General features: G+C 57.3%; 2 protein-coding genes across 8 annotated transcripts in view; one reads left to right on the forward strand and one right to left on the reverse strand.

Moving 5' to 3' along the window:
* GSE1 (Gse1 coiled-coil protein) overlaps nt 1–24,517 on the forward strand; it is a 421,108-nt gene that overhangs the window by 288,605 nt on the left and 107,986 nt on the right. Inside the window, exon 1 of one of the 7 annotated variants that reach the window (XM_059905630.1) lies at nt 21,250–21,434. The exons of the other annotated variants lie outside the window; for them this stretch is intronic. Coding sequence (XP_059761613.1) covers nt 21,398–21,434 — 37 coding nt within the window. The 5' untranslated portion in view covers nt 21,250–21,397. Of the gene's footprint in view, nt 1–21,249; nt 21,435–24,517 lie in introns of those variants that run through there. 7 annotated transcript variants of the gene reach the window in all.
* On the reverse strand, nt 19,237–21,202 carry LOC132354055 (uncharacterized). Its single transcript, XM_059905641.1, has 2 exons — nt 21,056–21,202; nt 19,237–20,409 (listed from the first exon to the last, which is right to left on the reverse strand). The coding sequence occupies exons 1-2, from the start codon at nt 21,093–21,095 to the stop codon at nt 19,457–19,459; spliced, it is 993 nt and encodes a 330-aa protein (XP_059761624.1). The 5' UTR covers nt 21,096–21,202; the 3' UTR covers nt 19,237–19,456.

A 24,517-nucleotide genomic window follows, 5' to 3' on the forward strand; every position in this document is an offset into this window, starting at 1 on the left:
CAGGGCTGAGCCCCAGCACCTCCCCTGTGGGTACTTTGCCTTCTGGCTTCTTCCCCGCCCACCCCCACCATTGCCCGGAGGGCATGAACCAGCCCTGCGCCTCATTGGGTTTGTCATGCCCGCTGACCCCCCGCGCAGGGATGCTGTTGGCACACACCTGCCTTTGGCTGGATTTAGTTGCCCGGATTCAGGACTTGGGTGCAAGAGCTTTATTTGGGAGGTGATCCCAGGAGACACCAGGGGGGACAGGAGATGGGGAAAGGAAGGAGCCGATAGAGGGGGCGTCCTTGAGCCCCATGTAGGCATCTGGAACTCGGCCTTGCTGGCGACCCCCGAGAGACGGTGGGGAATGCCCCTCCGCTGTCCCCCAGTCCTGGGGCAGAGAGTGTCAGGTGCAGCGTAACCCACCAGGGGCTGTGGTGGGGAGCAGGCGGCATCAGCAGTGGCTTCTTATACCCTGGGGCGGTGGGCAACCCTCACTTGCCACAGGGCCTCTTGCTCAGAGGGCTTCAGCCATCCAGGCAGGGTCCTCGGGCAGCTCTGCCGACAGACCTTTCTGGATGGACCCTGGCTCCCGGGCACCCAAGGGCCGGTGGGGTGGCGGACGGCCCCGGTGGCATCCTAAGCAGAATGCTCTGGGAGTCGTGCCCCGCCCCCCTTCCGCCCTCGGAGCTGCCCCTCACTGCCCTGAGGTCTGTGCCGGGATGTCTTTTGTGTGCGCTTGTGTTTATTTGGCCAAGGGCTGGGTCAGGGACTTGGAGTCCAAGCCGGTGTGAGGAAATGGGGGTGGGGGGCTCCCTTGTTCTCCCCCAGGACGACCGGATGGCCCTGGGCCCTGAGACAATGGGCCCAGGGAGGGGCCAGGTGCTGGACCCGGGGCAGGAAAAGGACGACTTAAAGATAAACACAGACCCGCCCCGTGGACTTGAACTTGGGCTGCAGAGAGGTGGCCTAGACCGTCCTTCGCCGGGTGCCCCATGGAGACTGAGGGAGAAGGGGCCGGAGTGGGGGTGGACGGAGGCCAGAGAGAAAGTAGCAGCCGGTAGCTGTGAGCTCGCGGTTTGTTCCAAGGGCTTTGGATACTAGCCTTTAATTCTCTCAGCCTCCCCGCAGGGAAGCGTCATCACCCCCCTTAAATACGGGGAAACTGAGCACAGAGGGGTGCATCCAGGGCCACACGGCTGAACAGCGGTAGAGCAGGGTTTGAACCTGGGTGCTCCCGTCCCGCCCCCAAGCCTCTTGAAGCTGGGCTCCCTCATCTCCCACCCCTACCCACCTCGGGTCTGGGATTGCCTCTCCCCCATGTTGCTTCCAGCTGCCACCCTGGGCAGAGGCTGAGCCCCCCAGGAAAGGTGGGCTGCACCCATCCCTCTGGCCTGGGACTCTGGACTCCATAGGGAATTCTGGCACACCTGCCCACGTGGGTATTTTTTTTGTGGGGGGGGGGGTTACATCTTATATGTGTGGGGCAGAGAGGGAAGGGCTGTGTGGTACCAGACTGCTCCCCCCCTGCACGTCCTGTGCCCGTGGCCTTGGTCTCGGGGCCGCATCAGCAGACGGCAGGGCCTTGCGAGTCTCCGCAGAGTGCGCCCCCCCCGTGCCCCTAACCCAGCCCCCCACCCCAGCTCTTCCTCCTCCCGAGCTCCTGCAGCACTTGGAATCTCCCACAGACTGCCATGACCCCTGTCTTCCAAAGCGGGGACCCAGTGGCCCATTAACTCAGGAAGAATATGCTAGAACTCTATTTTTCTCATCTCTTCAAAAAGCTCTCTTTTTGCATATGTTTTATAACGGAGAGATTATTGATGTAGAGTACATAAAAATACCTTGTAAATAGAAACGTATGTGCATTGAGACGAGGGTTCGAAGTTTTTTTTTTACCGTTTAAAATCAGCTTCTTTGAGGTAGGGTTTGCGTTTCCTAAAATGCCGCCATTTAAAGAATTCTGTTCTTTGGCCTTTGACACGTATGTGCACATCTGTGTAATCACCGTCTCAATCCAGGTATGGAAATTGCTGTCACTCCAGAAAGTTCCTTCCCAGGTGTACCTGCCCAGCCTTCTCCCCACCCCGGCCACTGATCTGCTTTCCATCCCTCGAGGTTAGCTGCTTCTTGTTTTCAAATTGTGCTTAAAATATACAAAACATAAAATTTAGTGTCTCACCCATTTTTCGATGTTCAGATCAGAGTTCAGTGTTACACAAGCATCACCACCATCCATCTTCCTAAACTGAGCTCCCCAGCCCCCTCCCCCAGCCCCTGAAGCCCACCATCCTACTTTCTGTCTCTATGACTGGGACCCCTCTAGGGACCTCACATCAGTGGACTCATACAGGATTTGTCCTATCGTGACTGGCTTATCTCACTCGGCACAGTGTCTTCAAGGTTCATCCGTGTTGTAGCAGGTGTCAGTGCTTCGTTCCTTTTTCAAGGCTGAATACTATTCCACTGTGTGTGTATAGCGTATTTGTTTATCCGTTCATCTGTTGGTGGGCACTTGAGTTGCTTTCGCGTTTGGCCTGTTGTGAACGATGCGATGCACGTGGGTGTGCCCGCGCCTGTGCGCGCCCCTACCTCCCGTTCTTCTGCACGTGTCCTCGGGGAGCTTCGCCTGTGCTGGGACCTCGTGCGAGGGCAGTTGTGTGTGCCGAGGGTGCTCTGCAGCCTGGGTGCCTCTGTGCAACATTCTGTCTGTGACACTCGTCCAGGTTGCTGAGCGATATTCCTGTGTGAGAGTCAGTGCAGCTGTCCATCCGTTCTTTTTTTTTTTTAATATAAATTTATTTATTTATTTATTTATGTATGTATGTATTTTTGGCTGCGTTGGGTCTTCTTTGTTGGGTCTTCGTTGCTGCGCGCGGGCTTTCTCTAGTTGCGGCGAGTGGGGGCTACTCTTCGTTGCGGTGCGTGGGCTTCTCATTGCGGTGGCTTCTCTTGTTGCGGAGCACGGGCTCTAGGCGCAAGGGCTTCAGTAGTTGTGGCACGCGGCCTCAGTAGTTGTGGCTCGTGGGCTCTGGAGCGCAGGCTCTATAGTTGTGGTGCACGGGCTTCGTCGCTCCGCAGCATGTGCGCAGCATGGGGGATCTTCCCAGACCAGGGCTCGAACCCGTGTCCCCTGCATTAGCAGGCAGATTCTTAACCACTGCGCCACCAGGGAAGTGCCTCCATCCGTTCTTTTGCTGATGGACAGGCACTCGGGGCTGTTTGGGATGGAGAGTTAGGGGCTGTGAGCTAAGGGGCCAGGTGTGCGTGGTGAGGCGCCGGGTCCTTGCCAGCTGACAGGACAGGACTCTCACTTCTGCACGCCGCCCACAGCCCTCTCAGCAGCTCCCTAGACCAGGCTTCTCCCTGATGCTGGATGCAGACATAAGCGAGACCTGGCCCCTGCCCCGAAGGGCTCCCGGCACCAAGACAGGGAAGAGAGGCTGCTGTTGAGATGGAGGGGGGGCGGGTCACGAGCAAGGCTTGCCCTCTGCGCATCTGGCTGGCTCCACGCTTCCTGCTCGACGGTGCCAAGATTATAAACCAGCCAGCGAGCTAGTCCTGCAAACAGGCTTCCTCGCGGAGACCCACCAGCTGTCAGGCCTGGCTTTCCGCCCAGCACACCCCTTCCAGGCCACCATCTTGGCCTCCTGGGGCCACTGTGAGGTGTCCTGGGGGGGTGAGGTTCTCCTGGATGGGGAACCGGGCCCTCCCAGCTTCCTTCTGCAGGGCAAGGGGTGGGGTCAGTGGAGTTACCATCCAGAAGCCCCAGGCCCCGTTAATGGGGAAGCTTTTCCAGGCTACTAGGGGAAGCAGCAGAGGGTAAAGGTTGGCCTCCTTATCAGGGCTCCCTGGAGGGAGGGATGAAAAAACAAAGCTACCGCAGCCCTCTGGGCGTGACAGTTGCTGATAAGAGGAAGGCTGGCTGGGTGGTTTGTGGTGACACCCAGTGAAAGCAGAAGTGGGTGGGACCCCCGCTAATCTGGAGCTGCATGTGGTCAAGACCCCAGCCCCAAACCCAGGGACCCAGAGACCAAAACAAAGCAGCCCCTACCCCGGGGCCACTGGGGAACCACTTTTTCACCCCCTACCCTCACTTTGCTGGAAGGTCATGCGTGACTACAGGGCCGGAAGAATCAGTTTCCCAAAGTCCTTCAGACGTGGGCCTGGACGGCCCAGCGCCTCTGCCTCTGTCTCCTGACATGCATTCATGGGGCACCTGCTATATACCAGGCGAGCATTCAGTGATTACCTGCTGTATAGCAGACCTTGGGATTCAAAGACGGAAGAGACAGTAAAGGCTGGGTCATCAGGGCAGTGGTGTCTGGAGGGGACCATGATGACGCAGACCCCAAGGGCCATGAGAAAGAGATTCAGGGGGAACTTGGAGGGGACGACTAAGGGGAAGTGTCCCAAAGAGGGAGGCCCAGCAACTGCCTGGGGATTCGTAGAACTGACCCGGTCACCAGCCAAGCGTCCGTGGGTTTGGCTAAAGGCCAGGACGCTCTGAGTTCTCCATGGGGCCCCACTGGCTTGTTTCCTTTAGGGAAGTGGGCTGATGCTTAGGCTTAGATGAGGACTCCTTCGAAAAGGGGAAGCAGAACCCTCTGGGTGAACTGACGGTGAAGTTGGCTACATGGGGTGGGAAGAGGCAAGAGCCCTTCCTGAAGCTTCGGGGGCCAAGCCACCTCCATTCCCAGGGAGGAGGAGGGGCTCCAAGGTGTCTGCCACTTGGCAAACACATGGCCTTGCGGTCCCCTTCCTGAGTCAACCTCGGGCAGGGGCCTGTGACGTGGGGACGTTAGCCACACGTTACAGATCACGGGATGCGTGGGGCAGGGGGCTGGCATGTTCTACAGTTTCATCCACACTCAGTGCTGGGAAGAACTGGAGGTGGAGAGAAGTCAGGGGCCACGAGTGACAGGTGGGTTTGGACCCAGGCCACCTGGCCCGCAGGAGGCTGCCTGGCCTGGAATGGCTGTCTCACCTGTTTCCTGCACCCAAGAAGAAGTGATCCAACCCAACTGAGCAGGGGCTGGGGAGAGGTGGGGCACTTTGGGGCCTCCAAGGAGAAGCAGGCATGGCTGGCTTGGCCACCAGTCAGACTGTCAAGGCTGCCATTGGTCACGATCCGGAAGGCTCCAGAAACTCCAGAGCTGGCATGCTGGGGGGTGGCGAGGCGTGGATCACACTGCGTGTGGAGCACACACTCCAGGAATTTGAAGGAGCGGGAGACCAAGGGGTCTAGAGCAGTAGGTGTGCCCCCAAGCCCGTCAGAGGACCCATCCCAACAGGTGGGGCGAGAAGGGGGCCGTTGCCCATCACCTTTCCTGGGAAGGCCCCGTTGAAGCAGAGGTGGGGGGAACAAAGGGGGCATGAAATTCAAGCCTGTTCTTTGGGGGCCCAGCAGCAGCTGCAGGCAATGTTTGATGGGGCAGAGGACCCGGGGCCTGAGACTGGGGTCTCAGGTTATCTGTGTGCTGCAGTAGTCCCTGCTCCCGCCGTCCCGGTGACGACAGGTAATCGAGGCTTCGTCGTTGTGAGGAGGAGCCTACCTTGATTTGGGTTTTCACAGGCATCAGCTGGGAGCAGGGGAGCGGGAAGAGGGTCAGATGGAGGCGCGAGGCTGGGTTCCTGGGAGCTCAGTGATTCTTGGCACCAAGTCAAGCTTTAAAAATTCAGAGGCTAAATGAGGAGACACAGGCTGCTTGGCCAGATCGACCTGTGTTCACCTTTGCTGCCCGGGGCCGCAAAGCTGGGGGAGGGCTGCGGCCAGGGATGCCTTCCAACTCCAGCTCCCATGGAGAGCGACCCCCCCACCCCCACTGACCCAGAAGCTTCCAGAGTACATTCTCCGTCTGGTTTGTAGCCCGGCCCCCCCTTCTGAGGCCGTGCCCTGGGTTGCTCTGTATCCAGCTCGGGCATCATTCATTCATTCATTCACTTATTTGGAACCGGGTCCCCATGGAGCACCGGCCACCATACTAGGCACCGCTGACGCAGTGCTGGAGACGCCAGGTCAGTCCCACAGAGGAAGATGAACAAGATGACAGAAATGTCAGGTGTAGATTCAGGGATGAAGTGTTAACAGAAACCCCACTGTAGAGTGAGAGGATGGGGCGACTAGGGAAGGCCATGTGAAACTTCTTTGGATGGCAGTCAGGGCGGGCCTTCCTGAGGAGGTGGAATTTGAAGGGGGGGGGGAGGGAGGCTGTGTGGATAGCTGGGGAGGCGAGGTCCAGGCAGAGGGCACAGCCAGTGCAAAGGCCCCGAGGCAGGAAGAGTCCAGGCAGGCTGGCGTGGCTGGAGGAGAGGTGAGGCAGAGGCGGGGCCTGGCCCAGGTCTTGTAGGGACTGTGGAGCCAGAATCCCAGGCTTCAGCCCAATTGTTCTTGGGGCAGAATTTTCCAGTGGTCACCTGCCTGCCTCCCAGACCTGTTATCTCCTTTAACCGTAGCTGGAAGGGGAGGAGAGAAGGCGCGCTGGCCATTCTGAGCGATTGCTGGTCCGCCCCGGAGCCACCTGTGGCCACCCGGCTGGCCCGTCAGCAATGGGTTTTTAATCATCTAAATATTGCCTTTGCCCTTTGCTTCCAGCCGGGACCGCTGAGCTCTGCAAAAGGCAAATCACTTTCAGAGGCACTGCTGGGGGAGCGGGAGGCTTTGCTTCCTTGCCTGATTACAGCGACTGCAATCTGCTGGGTTTTATTGTTGAGAAGCAATCCAGCAGCGTGGCAGGGGGTGTGGAAAGTGTATGGTGGGGCTAGGGCTGGTGGTGGGGTCGGGGATACAGAAATCACCCACCGTCACCAACCGCCCTTTACCGCCCGGCACATCCTGGCCTGGTCCCTGACCACACGTGTCCCTCCTTTGTCTTGAACTGTGCGTCCACATAGCCTGGGTACAGTTTGTGGCTGGGGAGGCTTGGCCAGGGCCTGAGTCTCCACTGAAGGCGCCTTGAGGGACCCAGCTGTGGAAACAGGCAGGTGATTTGATTTTGGACTTCAGCACCCTTCTGAGGCGCTGGGGAGGAGGCGGCGGCAGAGGAGGAGAGAGCAGATGTGTGGCTGCTTTCAGGGAAGAGGTCGTGTGCCAGGCCGAGCCAGCTCATGGAAAAGGACAAAGGAGGCTCAGTCCCATACTGCCGTCTCCTGGTGGCGGGATTTAGGCTGCCTTTACTGCCTTCCCTAACCCAACCTCCCTCTCACCCTGGGGAGCATCTGGAGACCCCTCCCCACCCCCACAATCCTCCTCCGGCCCCCAAGTCTGCCCCCCACACCCGCCGGCATCCCTTGGCTGAAGTGGTCCACAACCCCCAGTGATGGATCGAGGCCTCCCACTTGGCTCCGCCATCTTGGCCAAAATGGCATCCGCACCCCCGGCTCCTCCAGGCCAGGCCCTGGCCCTACAGGGCCATCGCTCTCCTTCCCACTTCTTCTCCCAGCCTTGCCCACTCCTATAAGTGGCTTAATTAAGGAGCTGTGCGGTTTATTTGTGTATGGACCTAGCCTAATTGGCGTGTTTGTCTTTTCTCATTATTCCCAGCTGGACAGAGCCGTTTGAACAACAAATGGAAAGAGGCTGGATCTCTCCAACACAGTGTCTATTTTTGAAAGGCTGCTCCGTGCCCCCGCTATTAGCTGCGTGCACATGTTTGCCGGCTCCAGCCACATGCCCGTAAGCACTTAATTGTGGGTGCAGTTAGTCAAGGCGGGCAGCTCTCTGCAGATTTCAGGGGTGAGGGAACCTAATTACACCTGCAGTTGAGTGCTTTAGTGGGGACAAAAGATGCCTGTTCAGCTAATTGCAGGCACCAAAATTGCCCCTACAGAAAGATTCCCTGGTAGATGCTTTGAGAGCCAAGGCCAGGGATTGTAATAAAGAACGGATAACTCGAAATTATAGCGGTGGGGGGTTGCTTGTTTTGGCCTAAAGGATTCAGCTTTTTGCAGCAGCCATTACACCTCTGGGTTGTGTTTTTCCACTGTGGAGGCCGTTCTGTGGCTGAGTTTGTTTTTTTTCATGAGCACCTACCTTCACACAGAGGAATGTCACAGTGAAGGGAAATTTGGGGTTAATCACCTCCTCTCACCTATTTTCTCACTGACTAGAATGATTCCCCAGACTTACCTGGAACAGGCCGATCGCCCCACTCTCGCCTCCCTGAGGGTCTCGGGTCCTAAAGAGTCCACAGGGAGCTACTGAGCTCCCGCTGGAGGTCAGGCATGGTTCTAGGGGAGGTGGTGGTGAACGGGCAGAGTCCCTGCCCTCGTGGAGACTTCATCCTGGTGAGATGTTCGACTGTGATGCGTCTCTTGTTACGGTTTCCTGTTCTCTGCACATCCCTTCGGCTTGTCTTTTCTCTCTTGATGGGAGCCAGCAGAGTTGTGGAGACTTCAATAATTCCAACCTCTCGAGTCACTGCAGATCTGCTTCTGTCGGCTGTTGTAGCTGCTGACTCCCAACCAGGAAGCGTGCGTTTCTTGGGTGACTGGTTATCTTCGACTGTGTGCTAGTCATTATATTTTTTAAAAAATTTAGAGGTATAAGTTGAAGCCTGGGATGAAGGTGATCTCCTTCAGGAGGACGTGTGTTTGTTTCTGGAAGGTGCCTAGAGACACGACCGCTTTGGAGCCTCCTTAATCCAGTTCAGGATTTGACATTCCCAGGCAGCACTCGACTTCAGCCTGGCACTGCTTCTGCGCAAGGGCTGGCCAGCTTCCCCTTCACTCTCACCCTGAGTGGGTACTTCTCTGGGGCCTTGGCTTATTGTGGGAAGGGTCTTCTCTTAGACCCCCAACTTGTACAGAGGACCTAGGCTTCGCTTTCTGTCCCCCTTGACCTTCAAGGCCATAAAAACCTAAGTTCGAATTTCATAGGATGGTACATGCCCTTGGGACCAGTGTGGCCTTTGAGCCCAGTCAGCTCTGGGGATTCCAGTTTCCCTGTCCGTTTTGACCTGGTACTCTTGAGAAGCTGGAGGGATATTTTTATCTGGCTTTTTGGGTTGACCTTATTGGAGATTACGAGAAACAGGAAGTCCAGGCCACTTCTCCGGGCAGGGTGGGGGGAGGAGTGGGCGTGGCAGGGGACAGAGGGTGAGAGGGACGTCTGTGCTGGGCATGGAGTGGCCGACGCTGTGATCAGGGCAGGAGCAGGTGGCCACGTGCAGCATCCGGGTGACAGCGGCAGAGAGAGTCTGAAATCCAGCTGACCCCATGGGGGCGGGCCGCAGAGAGAGGGCACTTGAGTGGGGTCTGCTGAGATTCAACCCACATGGAGTCACAGATCCCGGGCCAGGGGCTTTCCTAGGAATCTCCTCTGTGGGGCCCAGCCGGGGGCAGGACCTGGGCAGTTGGAGGAGGTAACAGAGCAGGTCCCTCAGGACACCTGGCTGCCACACAGCCATCACCGGTCTGACCTTACCCTCGCCGTCCAGGCTCAGCTCTTGAGCTTGGCCAGGTCTCACCTGGCCCAGAATGTCTCCCCCCGCCTCCCTCCCCTTGGCCTGGCTTCAGGTGCCCTTGATCGTAGGCCACTCGGCGGACGCAGCAGGGCCATCGGCCTGGCACAGAGGGTCCATGTTCTGTGTCTGACAGCAAGTGGGCCTGAGGACCGTTCCTGGGGTTGGGGGGGAACATACACCTGTTTAATTCCATAGAGTGGGAGGCATGTGGGTTTGGGAAAGGCCGCTGGGTCCTAGTGCAGCTCCACCCCCACTGCAGGTACAGCATGGCTGTGGCCTTCTCTGGCCTTCTTTAGCACCTTGTGTTAGAGACAAGGCCACCTCGGGTGGCGAAGGGTCATCCGCAGGATACAGCCTCGGGGGCGTCCTGTGTGACGAGCCGGGCTGTGGGAACTCGCCCTGCGTGGCACGAACATTTGACACATGCCTACTCTGCCGAGGTGACGCCCCTCCTGCCCTGCTTGTCACCTGTGCGCCCTTGGGGCTGACCCTTCCCTCCTCGAGCTCAGTTTCCCCATCTGTGAAGGGGGCAGCAGTTCTCACTCCCCAGCACCGAGGAGGAGCTGAACTGGTGGGAGAGATGAGTCAGCGCCAGCTGAGTTGGGAAGTTTGGGGCCGTGTTACCAAGATGCACGTCTCGCCCTCCAGCCGGAGAGGACATTATAAAGGGTGCAAGGTCCGGAGGGGGGCCGGGTGGTTCCGAGTTTGACTAGGGCATCAGCTAGCTCCCGCATCTATGACCTCTGGGGAGGAGCAGGGGAGACAGCTCTGTGTGTGATTGTGTGTGTGTATGCGTGTGTGTGTCGAGATTTTCCAAGTCGGGGCTGGGATGCGGGGAGGGTGTGAACCCACACTCCATCAGCAGGCGCAGGAGGGAAAGCAAACTGCACGGGGCAGCTTTCTCTTTGGAAACCTGTTCTGTTTCTTAAATGTCAGAGTGAGCAGATGGTGTGTCTGAGTTTTATTAATCATGGACTCGCAGAGCTGGAAGGCCTGGGGGATCATTTAGTCTGAGCGTCCTACCGAGGAGGAGACTGAAGGCCAGAGAAGGCCACAGCCCTGCTGTACCTGCAGTGGGGGTGGAGCTGCGCTAGGACCCAGCAGCCTTTCCCAAACCCACATGCATCCCACTCTATGGAATTAAACAGGTGTATGTTCCCCCCCCCAACCCCAGGAACAGGCATCCTGCCTCCCAACCAAAATCTGAAGCAGAGCTGATTCTGGGATAATCCACCCCCACAAACAACCGGAAATCCTGTCTTTGAGACACATGGGTCAGGATTGTGGTCACCAACTGAGAATGCTCTGGCCTCGTTGCTCTGTTTAGCTCAGCACAAACTGGCGTTTGCCAGGTGCTGTCAGGAGACTGATGGTCGTGAAGCCCCGGGGGAGCTGGCCACCAGTGCCTGGTTTGTTGGTGGTCCTGCTGGATGTGCGTCTGTATCCTAGTTCATCCAAGCCACATAACTTCTCCCAACCCCAGCTCTTGACTGATGCTGTTTCCTCCCCCGTGGCAGCTGTTGAAACGGACTGTATATAACACAGGGCACCCGGAAGTTCACCTCACATGATGTTATGAAATTGAAACCACCATTTAAACCCGAGTGGGCAGAATGGCTCTTTTGTCCTGCCTTTCCCAAATACATCCTACAGCTGTTCCAGTTAGCCATGCAATGGCTCCAGTCGGGGCTATAGCCTTGGTTGTAAGACGATAGTGGAGGCGGAGTTAAATCATACTAGAGTGTTAATGACTGATAGGAGGTACTTTTTTTCAGAGCAGGTTTTGTTTAGGTTAGAGAGAAAGAGGATTGGGGAAAAGGCCACAAGGCACTGAGGTTGCCCACCTCTAACATAGGAGGCCCCTCCCTCCTTTTTCCTGTATGACACTGCAACATCACTAGATTCCTTTCTTTACGATCCTATTTCCTGAATCCCAAGCTCATCCCCACTTTGGAACCATCAGCCTCAGAGAATCAGAGACAGCTGGAAGACCACAGCACCCCATTCAGCCCCTCTAATTTTTTCTGTGGTAAAATTGGGGCCGAGAGAGGGCATTTGTTTGCCTAAGGCCAACGGTCGTGCTAAGTCTAAAAGTCAGGTCACTCAGCGCCCTGGCTGGATCCTTTTTGGCTGCACCAAGTGGCTTGCCTTGGGATCTCGGGGCGTCTTAGTTCCCCGACCAGAGATCGAACCCAGGCCCTCGGCAGTGAAATCGCGGAATCCTAACCACTGGACCTCCAGGGAATTCCCCTGGCTGGATCCTTTATGCAACATCAATGGCTCTCAACCAGGGCGATTTTTATACCCCTGCGGGGGGGTGGAATTTGGCTATGTCTGGGGACATTTTCATTGTCATAGCTGGGGCGTGCCCCTGGCATCCCATGGGTGGAGGCCAGGGGTACTGCTAAACAGCCTGCAATGCACAGGGCAGCCCCCACAAGAAAGAATTATCTGGCCCCAAATGTCAGTTGTGCCACATCCATGCTTTGAAAACAACCGAAAGCAGAGCCGTTCTCCGGGGAGAATATCTCTTGCTGGGGACGTGGCCGGAGTCTCATCAGTTCAGGCATGACCCATCGGAGGATAAAGAATGGGCAGCTCAGGGCTTGGGGGACGGCAGAGAGATGGTGGGCAAGGGAGGTGCAGGGGGAAAAGAAGTGGGAGGGCCCACCAGGATTTCTTTGCAAGGTGCAGGTAGAGAAGAATAAAAGGGGGGCCAGGGCTCCCCACTCCAACTCTGTCCTACTGAAAGCTGTGCCCAGCGTGAAGAGAAGCAGGCACGAAGCCACGTCTTAAGAACCGCATCGTGTTGGCCAGAGGGCTACACAGACCTGAAGCAGTCAGGCCCAGGGGTAGACAGGCAGATCTGTGTGCCATCCACCAACGGGTAATTACGTCCCGGCAGTGACTCCTTGCCCGGCAGACGCCAGGAGCAGGCGGTGGGGAGAGTTGTTCACAAATGCCTTTTTCCCTCGAACAGGCTTTCACCTGGTCCCTGGGTCCCTGGTGGGCAGGCACCGGTGGGGAGAAGAAAGCCCTGTCAGCCTGCCTCCAGGCAGCTGAGCAGGACGGCGGCTGGAGCAGGATCTGAGCGGGCAGGCCACACACGGGCTGTCGCCGTGTCCACAGAAGGTGCCGCCGCGCCTGACCCCCGCGTTTTCCCTCCCCACCCCCGGAGACCTTCCTCCGTGCTTTTCGACAGACGCTTGCCAGCTCTGTGCTCGCTGGCTCTGCACGAAGCAGGACGTTGACAACCAGAGCTGTCTGAGATTATGAATAGACTGAGGCCTGCCAGCATCCCGGGGTGGTGGCGCGGGGGGTCCCCCTGCAGGGAGGAGCTGTGTGGCCCGGCAGTTCCAGACGCAGTCTCTGTCTGATTTCTCTGGCATCCGTGCAGCCCACGGGGAGGCAGCACTTTGGCGACATCACGGCGTACGTCTTGTAAAACCATTATCGTAAAGAGTTCCCGAATCCTGAGCTTGCCCGGCGTCCGGCTCCAGCGTCAGCCCCAACCTGGAGGTCAGGTACGCGGTTCTGTGTGTAGGCAGCGACGTGCGGTGTTCTCGTTTTTGTTTGCTTGCTTGGCTTTTCATTAAAAAGGGGTTTTAAGCCCCTTTGCCAGCTCCTGCTGAAGAGAGTTGAGGGGGACACCAGAGAGAGCAGTTTAAAATGCAGGGTCAGGATTGCAATCGGATTTTCCTCTCACTGGCTGTGTGACCTTGGGCAAGTCACTTGACTTCTCTGGACCTCAGTTTGCCCATCTGAAAAATGAGGGTAATGAAAGATTTATTTTTACTGTGAGGATGATATAAGATAATGTATTTAAAGCATCCAGTGCAATGCTGGTCATGAAGTAAATATCCGTAAAGGAGATCTCTTGGTATGTATATGAAACTAACATTAGCTGCTGTAACAAAGAGCCCCGGATAGCTCAGTGGCTCATCACACTAGAAGCTGCCTTCTATATACACTCCCCAGTAGAAATATATTTCTTAATCGTGTGCCAGTGTAATATATAATTGGTGGGGGCCCATGCAGGGGCCTCTGCTCTCAACAACATTTGGGGGCGTGCTGGAGGTGCTGTGTCTTCTGTACATGGGTTCAAGGTCATCCTGGGAGCTGACATCTGGTGGGCAGACCCAGAAGGGGAACGTGGAGCCGGCGAGTTATTACTTCCACTGCGTTCTCTTGGCCAGAATGTGGTCATCTGGCCCCACACATCTGCACGGGAGGCTGAGAAATGTAGTCTGGTTATGAGCCGGAGAGAGAAGGGAAACAGGTTTGGTGAAAAGCCGGCCACCAGGCTTCTTGTTGTTTGTTGTTGTTACCCTGGGCCTCATGGGGCTGGCTGGGATACTCAAGGCCAGCAGAGCCCTCAGTTTATAGGTTGATTGGGCAAGGCTGTCTGGCTGGCTGTTCCCCAGGCAAATTGCCATACTCGATGATCTCCTGTAGCCCAGGCCGCTGCCCAAACCCCAGCCAACAAATGTGTGTCACCGGCGGGGGAGACAAGAGGGCAGGCAGGTCATCAGAAAGCCCTGTAGCCAAGGAGGGTTGACTTCAGCTTCACGGAGTGCAGGTGGCCTGAGTGCACACCTGCCCGTGGGCCCGGCACACTTCATCTTCCTCCCAGCCCTTGCTACAGGCCTGAAGGAGAGATTGACCCAGCTGGCCCAAGGCCCATGGCATCCCGCCTTGGACAAGGCCCAGGGCCTCCCTGGGTTGGCAGGACAGAGGACATTCCATTTTCACAGAAGTGACAGGATGTATGAGTTTCCTGTGGCTGCTGTAACAAAGTACCCCAAACTGGGTGGCTTGAAACATCAGAAATTTATTCTCTCCCAGTTCTGGAGGCCAGAAATCTGAAATCAAGGTGTCAGCAGGGCCACCGTCCTCCCTATAGCAGCTGTAGGGGAGGGTCCTTCCTGTCTCTTCCAGCTCCTGGGGGCTCCAGGTGTCCTTGGCTTATGGCTGCTTCCTTCCAACCTCTGCCTCCGTCTTCACACGGCGTTTTCCCTTGTGTCTTCTCTTCTGTCTGTCTGCTTCTCTTTTTATAAGGATACTTGCCATTGGATTTTAGGGCCCACCCCAATGATTCAGGATGATCTCAACTCGAGATCCTAACTTAATTACACCTGCACAGACTCCTTTTCTTTCTTTCTTTTTTTTAAAAAAATATTTATTTATTTATTTGGTTGCACTGGGTCCCAGTTGCAGCTCGCGAGCTCCTTAGTTGTGGCACGTGGGCTCCTTAGTTGTGGCACGCGAACTCTTAGTTGCGGCATGCATGTGGGATCTAGTTCCCTGACCAGGGATCGAACCCGGGCCCCCTGCATTGGGAGCGCGGAGTCTTAACCACTGCGCCACCAGGGAAGTCCCTAGACTCCTTTTCCAGTTAAGGTCCAATTCATGGTTCCAGGTGGACATACATTTTGGTGGGCCACCATTAGCCCATCATACCAGGACAGGTGGACAAGCCCGTGGGAGGCCTGGGAGCACTGCCTGGGTGGGGAGCCTGGAGCCACTGGTAGAGGAAAGCAAAAGTAAACACACCAGGCCAAGATGGAAACAGAACCTGGGTTTGCAGACATCACCTTGACGGGGCAGAAGTTCTCCCTTTCTCTTTCAAGCTCAGACTTGCTTATCTTGAGACAGAACTTTCACTCATGTCCAGTCACCTAAGGGCCAGAGCTGGACGGAGGGAGAAAGCGGGTGTGTCTACTCCCTGGGTGCCCTTGGGTGAGTGGCTTCACCTCTTGGGGCCTCCTCGTCCTCGTGTACAGATCCGGCTGATGGTCACTGTAGGTCTGCCCCGTGGGCAGGTTCCAGATAAGATAAAGCCCTTAGCAAAGCAAGTAGCATGGCTGTACTGAGGCCCTGCCCGTGGTAACTGCTATTATTGCTATTATCACTATTATCCCAAACACAGTAATTTACAGCTCTATTTACGGAGTCCTTATTCTGTGCCAGGCACCAGAGTGGTTACACACCTGCATCTTCCTGGAATGCAGGGCTGATTTCATCCCATTTTCCAGGTGAGGCAACTGAGGCTCAAATGGTGACGTCACTGCCTGGGGGCACACGGTGGGTGGGGGCCCAGCCAGAATTTGAACTCTGATATGTCCGACTCCAAGCTGATGGTTATGAACATGGACTCTGGAACCAGCTCAGCTTCAAATCCCGGCTCTGCCCCTTCCTGGCTGTGTGTCCTTGGGCAAGATGCTTGGCCTCTCTGGGCCTCATCTAGAAAATGGAACTCCTAAGGGTGACCTTGAACACAGTTGTCATGAGGATCTAATGAGTTCTCCGTGAAGAGTGCTCAGAACAGCAGCTGGCACTGACTGAGTGCTCAGGAAACATCAGCTGGCATGATTATCCCAGGGAGGGAAATGGAGGGGGCAGACCTAAAGGGGCATTTCGGCTTAGCCACGTGGCCTCCCAGCCTCCCCTCGCCTTCTTTCCCTGGAATCCTTGGGGAGCAGTGCCCCCTCCAGAAGGTGAGGTCGCAGCCTGGCCTGGGCAGCCACCAGAGTGCCAGTGGGCACACAGAGGCACTGAGCTCTCCCGCTCGGAGCCGGACACTACACCACTGCGCTTCCAGACCCTGTCTGCGGCCTCAGTGTTTGCAGCACGTGCTGGGAGGCTATTTTTACTGCATTCAGCTGACGCTCTTGGCCGGCTAGGCTGTCTCTGTGCTGTGGCAACGGCAGGCCCGCTAGAGGGAGTCTGGGGCCCCTCCATTTTGAAGGTGCAGCTGGGGAGAGGGGGAAGGAGGGCCTCCCCGCCCGCATCTTGGGGGGGGGGGTGTGCGTCTGGTGGGCTCCACGCCGCTTCCAGGAAGCAGCCAGCCCCCAGTTTGTTTGTTTCCCCATTGAGAGATGAAGCGCTTTTCTCTTCTTTTCTTTTTTTTCCACTGGGCCCAGGACATGCCCAGAGCTTCCCTCTCACCCTGGGTTGGCTGGCAGCGTGGGCAGGGGTCTCTCAGGGAGGTGGGGATGAGTTTGCCCTTCAGTGGCCCCAACTGTAAAAAGGGACCCTGGAGGCTCAGCCTGCACTGATTGCTGCCTTTTTGCTGTAAATGCCCGATTCCTCCCCAGAGGTGAGCTGGGAGAGCAGGAGGAGAGGGTATTGCTGTGACCAGGCTCTGAGAGAGAAAAGGGGATGGAGAGAGGTAACCCATCCTTGTAGATAATCCCGCTGAACTGAACTCCCCAGAGGAGTGCTGTCCTTCTCACCTGGGCACCTGGCAGCTGGTCCACGTGTGGCCCAGACTGGGTGCCCCTGCCGCCCCTAGCCGGGCCATAGGCGCTGTCCGAGGAGGGCTGAGTCCCCTGGAAATGAATGGCCTTAGTGATGGGTTCCAAAAATGACAGCCAAGCCACAAGGGCCGGTGGGAAAGGAAAAATCCTTCCAGCTCCCCGTTCAGCCACATTGTGGCAAACAACCGAGCCATTCAGCGGGGAGGCAGCCCGTTAAGCAGGCTGCTTGGCACGGCGGGAGTGCTTTATATTTTTCAGCTGTTTTGGCATCAGGTCGGGAGCTGTGGTGCAGTCACCCTCCCATGGTAGATTTCATACTTTCCTCTGTTATAAATGTCCCTGTCACCAGGAAATGTCAATAACCTACTCTGAGCCACCCAGACCCAGGGCCAAAGGAGACTTCGGGTATCACTAGAATCTCACAGCTCACCTCCTGCCCCAGGGAGTGGCTAAAAGCAATTAGGGCTTGGCCTGAGCATTTTGAGATAATTTGATGCAGGCATTCAACTACTTATTGGGGGGGGGAGATGTTTGCCTTTTGACCGGGAAGCAAAGATAAGTGGGGTGCTGGCCTGCCAGTGTGGGGTCTCCTATTCCCTCTCTCCCTTTTTAAAAAAAACTTATTTATTTATTTTACCTTTTTATTTTTGGCTGCGTTGGGTCTTCGTTGTTGCGCATGGGCTCTCTCTAGTTGCGGTGAGCGCAGGGCTTCTCATCGCGGTGGCTCCTCTTGTTGCGGAGCACGGGCTCTAGGTGCGCGGGCTTCAGTAGCTGTGGCTCGCGGGCTTAGTTGCTTCGCGGCATGTGGGGATCTTCCCGGACCAGGGCTCGAACTCATGTGCCCTGCACTGGCAGGCGGATTCTCAACCACTGCGCCACTAGGGAAGCCCTGTTCTCTCTGCCTCCTACTCCTCTTCTGCTCACCCACCACCAGCCAGCCAGGCCCAGGAGCTCTCCAAGGCTTCACCGTGCCTCTCCTCCCACAGTTTCAGTCTCCCCTGGAGTGGCTGTCTCCAGGGGGCCTTGCATAGAAGCCAAGCCATTAGAACTCAAGACTAAAGACCCCCTCTGCCATCCCCAGTCTGGGAGCATTCTCCACAGGTGGCTCCCAGCAGGCAAGCTTCTTTCTGGCACCATCTTCTCCACTTTAGCGGGGGAAGGGGGGCACCCAGCAGACTGCGGGAGCATCCCCCCCCCTCTGTACCCTGCCTGTGATTGGCCCATAATTACAGGTTTATTGCCTGTACAGCTATTGTGTAATGACATGTTTGCAAATTAATTTTTATGGCTTCTGCCATTAGCATATACAGTAGAGGAAGGTTTAGTATTAATTACTACTGTTGTTCGTGTAATCCCGGAGAATTAAAAACCAATAAAAGAATGACAACAGAAACTGATAGTTTAGGATCTTTCAAAAATAGTTCTTTTTTCCCCCAAGTAGAATCAGAGATTTTCCGAGCTTATGAGGAGTCAGGGGGGTGGGCAGCAGCTCGCCTGGGCTGTCCCGTTGTGCGCCTTGGTGAGCCCCCCACTCTCAGAAGGGTGCAGATGATCAAACATGTGGGTGGGAGGCGAAGGCGGGTTGGGAAACGGACGCCGGTCCGGGATCGGGCGGGCAGGTGCTGGACCCCGACCCCGCCGTGCCAGGCCGTTGTCTCCCTCGCAGGGCCGCAGGCGGCGGCGGGCGCAGGAGGAGGCGCGGGGAGTGCTGAGCGCGCCGCCACGCAGCCCCGGAAACAAAGGGCCGCCGCCGCCGAGGGCCGGGCGTGACCTCCGGGGTCAGCGCGGGGCGGAGCGGCCAGATGCTGGCGGCGGGCGCCGGCGGCCCCGAGCGGCCCGTTTCCTCCGGGTCAGCAGCCCCAGCGCCCTCCCGGGTGCCCGCGCGCGCTCGGCCGCCCGCGGGGAGGGGGCGCCGGGCGGGGCGCCGCGGGGGCTGGGGGATTCAAAGATGCTCCTCGCACCCCCGGCGGCCCAGCGGGCGAAGAAGGCAGCCGCCTGCGCGCTGCACCCACCCAGACATTGGTGGCGGCGGGGAGGGGCGCCACCCCTCCCTTGGCTCCGAGCGCTCCGCCCAGCCCATTTAAGATATTCTTGCAGGGTGGGCGTGGGGGGGTGGGTGAGTGGCAGAGAGGGGTCAGGAGGCACGCGGAGTCCGCCCACCTCCTCCAGTTTGCCCTCGGGAGTTGTCCTCTAGAGTATCATATTCCAGGAGTCCAATTGTCACCCGAAGCCGCCGCGTTTAGCAGGGACCCCCGGGACTGCCGCTGGGGACCCCTGATTTACGCAGCGGCTGGAAAGCGTTGGCAGGAACCCAAGCCTGTCGTGGTCGCGGTGACCTGCCGTGCGTACCTGCAGGCTCAGGTCTGTTCCACAAACCAAGGTGATTGTATCTGGGGTCAAAAGGTGACCCCTTAGTGTTACCAAGTCGCGATTCCGGTTGGTTGTGCCGCTGAGGGACCGGCCCTTCATAAGGTAAAAGGGCTTGAAAATAAATTGTCACATCAAGAGACAGCTTTGCAGCGTGCGTTTAAGTGTGTGTGCGGGCGTGGGTAAATGGATCCTGTCTCTTTAAAATCGCTGGGCTGGACAATGAGCGCACAGGATGTGGTTTGGCGGCAGGGTTTTTCCCCCTTCGATTTGGGGAATTATCACATGGGGCCTTCGTGAGCTGGTGTGAAAGAGAGGCGGGTGGGGAGGAGCGATACAGGCTCCACACTCACTCACACATACTCTGTGCAGTTGGTCGTTTTCTTAAACCAAATTAGCCAGGGCTCTCGTTACTATGGTGCAGCCGGGGCTTGCAGAATCCCAGTAATAGCATTTATTAGGTCTATTTGCCTGGAAGCATGCCTTCCCGGATCTGATAATGCACCAGTGCAGGGAGAGTGTGGGAGATGGTATCAAGCATTTGATTACACTTGCAACAGGGATTTTTGAGGGGTGGGGGGTGAGAGGAAAAGAAGGAGAGAAGGAAGCCGCTGGCCTTAGGAGCTCACCCTGGGCCGGGCCGGTGTGTTTCTGCAGCCCCGTGTGGGTTTCACAAAAGGCGGGCCAGAGCTCCCGGAGCACGACTTGGGGACCCTTCTCCCAGGCCCCGGCGGCGGGTGAACTCCCGGCTCCCGCAGCTGTCAGACGTGGGTGGGGAGGGAGGGAGGAGGGGCGGGCGGGCGGGCGGGCGGCCAGAGCGCGGAGTTGGGCAGCCGGAGGGGGGACCGGCGGCGCCCGCAGCCGCCCACAGTTTGCAAACGGCCCCCGCTTTGGGGCAGAGGGGAGCACCCCGCCGCCAGCAGCATCACTCTCCCCGCGTTTGCAGAGGGGAGCCCAGCTCTCTGCGCCCCGATCCCGGTCCGCATGGATCTGCTGCCCGGCGCGGCAGCCGCGCGGGGGGAAGCTCGCAAGTGAAACTATTATTATCGCCCTGCGAAGCATGGAGCTCTTGGAAGATGCCGCGTAGAGACTGAAGGAGCCGCCGCCGCCTGCAGCCGCCAGCCGCTGCGCCCCTACCCTTTCGCTTTCATTAGGGGAGACAAATCTGCTGTCAGGCAGCCAGCTTTCCAATTTACCGATAATGATTCTTGCATGAAAATTGATCGAGGGGCTCTCCACCGCCGTGCGCTGTCGCCTGCCCGCTCTCCTCCTGCTCCTTCTGCCCGGGCGCCCGAGCCCCCGCGAGTTCTTTCTCCTCCTTCCCCCACCCCTGCTCTCTGAGTCAGTGGTGGGACGCCGGGCCAGGGAGATAACCAAAAAAAAAAAAAAGGGGGGGGGGTGTTGGTGGCGAGAGGGGGAGGGGAGCCGGCTTCTCGGCCTGCTTTCTCCTGCCCGGGACTTGTTTGCAATCGCTGCCTCTTATTTACGAGAAGAAATCTCCCCCTCGGTACTTCTTGGCTGTTTGGGTATTAATTTTCTCCTCTCTCCTCCCCGCTCTCCCCCTCCTCTTCTCCCCCCCCCCCCGCCCCTCCTCACCCAGTAGCTAAGGGGAAACGAAAACAAAGCCGATTTCTCCTTGGCAACAAGAGATACCCCCTCCCGCCGCCCCCCCTTCCTTCTTCCTTCTGGTTCTGAACGTGAAACCCTGTTGGAAACAGGTCTCTTGACCCTCGCCCTTGACATTCAAATGGCTGAATGGAGGAGAGATCGCTACTCGCACGTCTTGGGGGCTGCTTTTTTCTCTATCTTTTTTTCTTTCATATGAGTAATCCCTGAAGATCTTAACCCCCCAATTTCCTCACCCTCACCTCCCCCCTTTATTTTTCTCGCGCTCCTCTCCGCTCTCCCGCCTGCTTCCCTCCGCCGTGCGCCCCCCTCCTTTTTTTATTTGCATCTCAAGTCCAAAAGGCAGAAAATACACACGCGGCGAAGACACCGGGCAGCCGTGGAGGCTCCGGCCCATCCTTGGTCGTCAATTACCTCATTGTGGATCTGCCAGGGCCAAGGTGGCCGAAACTGCCCGGACGCTGGCCGGAGAGAGAGCCTTTTGATCATTTTAGGGAGGAAAAAAAAAAAAAAAAAAAAAGACTGATTTTTTTTTTTTTTTTCCGTCGCTGTCCGGATCGCTCTTCTGCCTTTATTTTATTGTTTTGGACATTTTTGAGCGCCGTGACTCGGACGGCGCTTTTTGTCTCCTCGCTGGGTTTTAATATTTTTTTTCCTTCTTCATCCCTCTCTGGCCACTATGGAATTCTAATCTGAATCATGTTTGGATTGAAGCCGCCTCTGTATTACTTACCAGGTAAGCGAGCTCTGTGCGCCTCGCCGGGTCCCGCGCGGCGCCGGCGCGCCCCGGACCCCCAACCTAACTTACCCCTCCAGACCCCTCCCCCCACCCCGGCCTGGGTCGGGGCAGTGGGTCCGCCGAGCCCCCGGCAGACTGGCGGGCGCGCGCGGCCCCGGCCGCTGCCGCTGCGGTCCAGCGGGCGGTGTGTGCGCTACGTGCGGCGGGGAGCGCCCACCCGGCCCGCCGCCCCCGCTGCGCCGCCGCCGGGGGTTGCGCGTCTCGCTCCTTTTGTCTGCCTGCCCGGAGCCGGCTCCGGGGCGGCGGCGCAGCGAGCTGCCGGGGCACTCGAGCCTTCCAAGGTGAATTAAGCACCGGGTGTGAAGTTACTTTCCCGCAGGCCGCCCTGATCGGGTAGCATGCGCCCCCCCGCCCCCAGTCCCCGGGCTTCTTTTCCTCTCCCTCCAGCCAGCCCCTTGCGCGGTCTCCGCGCGAGCGTGGCGCGCACGCCCCCCGCCCCCCGCCCCCCTTCCTGCCTGGGATTCCCTGGAAGGTTTTGTGCCTGCGGAGGTCGGAGGAGGGGGCCGGGGGAAGCTCTGGAGGGTGGTTGGCGTGGCTTCCTGTTTCCCTAACCTTCCTGCGTGCTGACAGCAGCCTGCCCTGTAACTTTCTGTTTCGGGGCAAGTCGCGCTTGCAGCCCAAAGGGGAGGGGGCGACAGCGGGAGGTTTGGGGAGCCCCTCTTGTGTTGACCTTATTTGCACTTTGAAACCTTAAAAATAATTACATGTAGGCTAAAGGGAAGCAGGCGAGCCAGGGTTCCTGGTGAGGGAGGTGGGAGCCTTGGTGATCCCTGGGGCCCTCCTGGCTGGCGCGCTGTCACCCCCTTCCAGAGCCTCCTCGGGTCAGGAGTAACTCACCAGGCCTAACCCCCGGTGGGCCACGTGACCCGCAGGTCAGGAAGGCTGGTGTGACCGCTTGATCTAGGAATGAGCTGTTTTTATTTCCCTTTCCTTCCTTTCAGAGTTTTATCTTCCCTGGGCGTTGACACACAGTTCCTATGGAAGTTGGGGCGTCCATGGATTGGGGGGTTTGGGGGGACGTTGGGGCGCAGTAGGGAGGAGAGGGGAAGTTTCTGAGCTTCTTATGTTGGGGCTTTTAAAATTCTGCATAGGAGGCCGCCAGAGGAGGTTTACTGTTTTGCTGGCAAAAGGTGCACGTGGCCGGGTGTTGGGTTTTGAGTTTTTCGCTCTGTGTTCAGAAGCCCCTGTCATTTTGTCTGAGGCTCCCACAGCTGTCCTGGATCCCCTGGGAGGAGCACGGGGGGAGGGAATGGGCCCGGGGAGGACCCAGCTCTGCTAGATGTGGCCCTCGCTGACCCTGAAACCAGGGCAAACGTTTTCACCAAGTTGATAGCATAGAGGGAGGCTAGAAGGGGGGAAAAGTGGAAAGGACTTCTCCATTCTGTGGGAAATCTGTCCATTTACTCTTGTTGAGTTTCTTTGTGGCTGTTTTGGGTCCCCAGCCCTTCCCAGGAACTGACAAGTTCTATGTCTCTTGCTTGGTGTCTCCACCACTTTCACAGGAAGAATATTTCTCAGAGTCTGCACTTGATCTCTTTATCTTGTATCTCTGTATTCTTGATCTCTTTTTCCTTCACTACCCGAAATGCAAAGCTGGCGCTTCTCTTCCCTCTGCACTGCATACACTGGGCAGGTCCGTTCCACATTAAAGCTGGAATCCCCAGTTGACAAAAGGGTGCAGGGCCCACGCTCACGCTCAGAGCCGGCTCCCCCAGGCTCCCCCATAGGTAGACCCCGGGTGGCGGAGAGCTGGTGCCAGGGCCCTTTAAACCCAAGCTCTGGCCCAGCGTTGCTGCTCTGGCTGGCAGCTCCTGGTGGCCTCTCCACCCCGCTTTGTACCTGCAGCGCCACCCCCAGAGCTGCACCTTGTCTTAATAGACACTCACTACATGATTGAGGCAAGAATGGATCTTCTTAAGTACGGCGCTCTTAAAAGCACAGGTGTTTGTAATCTACACCCCACTTGACCTGCCATTGGGTGACTGCTGGTGCACATTTATTCATCAGGTAACCGATTGTCTTTTTACACTGGGAGCCTCGGAGAGAAAAGGAGGAAGTGCCAGGCTAGGAAATGCAGAGCAATTAAGGAAAATCAGTCCTGGCTGACGTGAAGCCCTGAGCGGCAGAGGTGAGGGCTGCTGGTCGGGACCCTGGGGAGGTCAGTGCACACGTCCTCTGGGTCTGTGGAGGCAGACTTGTCCTCCACTAGAGTTTTCTTTTTTTCAATTGCCCAACTAGGGTTTGCATTTGATAATTTTGCTGTAATAGTGTAGAAAGAAGAGCGATGGTCAAGTGGCTTTGCTTCCCTGGGCTTCAGTCAACTCATGTTAGAGTAGTAGATGGAATTGTAAAAGGAATGACCTGGTTCTTGTGATCACCCTCAGGCTCCCTTGCAAGTGCTTTCTGGGAATCGGTCCTGTAAATCTCATTCCCACCCCTGAGCTAAGTGCTGGTGTCTGCCCATTTCATGGATGAGGAAAGTGAGGCTCAGGGGAGCTAGCATATGCCCAGCTGGGAAGTGGTAGAGCTGGGACGTGAAGCTGACCGCTGCCCACCACACTGGCCCAGGACGGAGGGGCCTGGATGCGGCCAGCCTGGCATGCTGTGACTCTGTGGCCTTAGAGGCCTGACACCTAAGTGCTCTTGAGCTTCTGGGACCCCATTGTGTCCCCACAGCTGGATCCCGTCACAGTGTCTGTAACTGCAGAGAGCCAGGGCCCAGAACCTGCCCGTCCAGCCGTTCCCGGGGGGGCAGTTCATTCACAGTCAGGCTGGCATCAGGCACCACTCCTCCTGTGTGACAGGACTGAGGCCAGACAGTGGAGGTTTGAAGTCCTGCTCTGCCTCTCCCGAGCCGTGACCTGGGGCAGGTGGCTTGAGCTCTCTGGGCCTCAGTTTTCCCATTTGTGAAATGGGATCCATAATAGGGTCTACCTCAGCATCAGTGTAAGGCAGGTGTTGGCCCTCTGCGGCCCACTGCTTGACTAGGTGAATAAAGTTTTCTTGGCATGTGGCCACGC

This window comes from Balaenoptera ricei, chromosome 19 (genome assembly GCF_028023285.1).
Source record: "Balaenoptera ricei isolate mBalRic1 chromosome 19, mBalRic1.hap2, whole genome shotgun sequence".
Classification (NCBI taxonomy): Eukaryota; Metazoa; Chordata; class Mammalia; order Artiodactyla; family Balaenopteridae; genus Balaenoptera; species Balaenoptera ricei.

Bases quoted from the DNA above. Each gene is read 5' to 3' on its own strand.
- LOC132354055 (XM_059905641.1), bottom strand. From the start codon at position 21,095: ATGGGCCGGAGCCTCCACGGCTGCCCGGTGTCTTCGCCGC. The intron at 20,410-21,055 runs GTGTGTATTTTC...CCACTGACTCAG, and splicing joins CTGCCCGGTGTCTTCGCCGC to AGAGCAGGGGTGGGGGAAGG.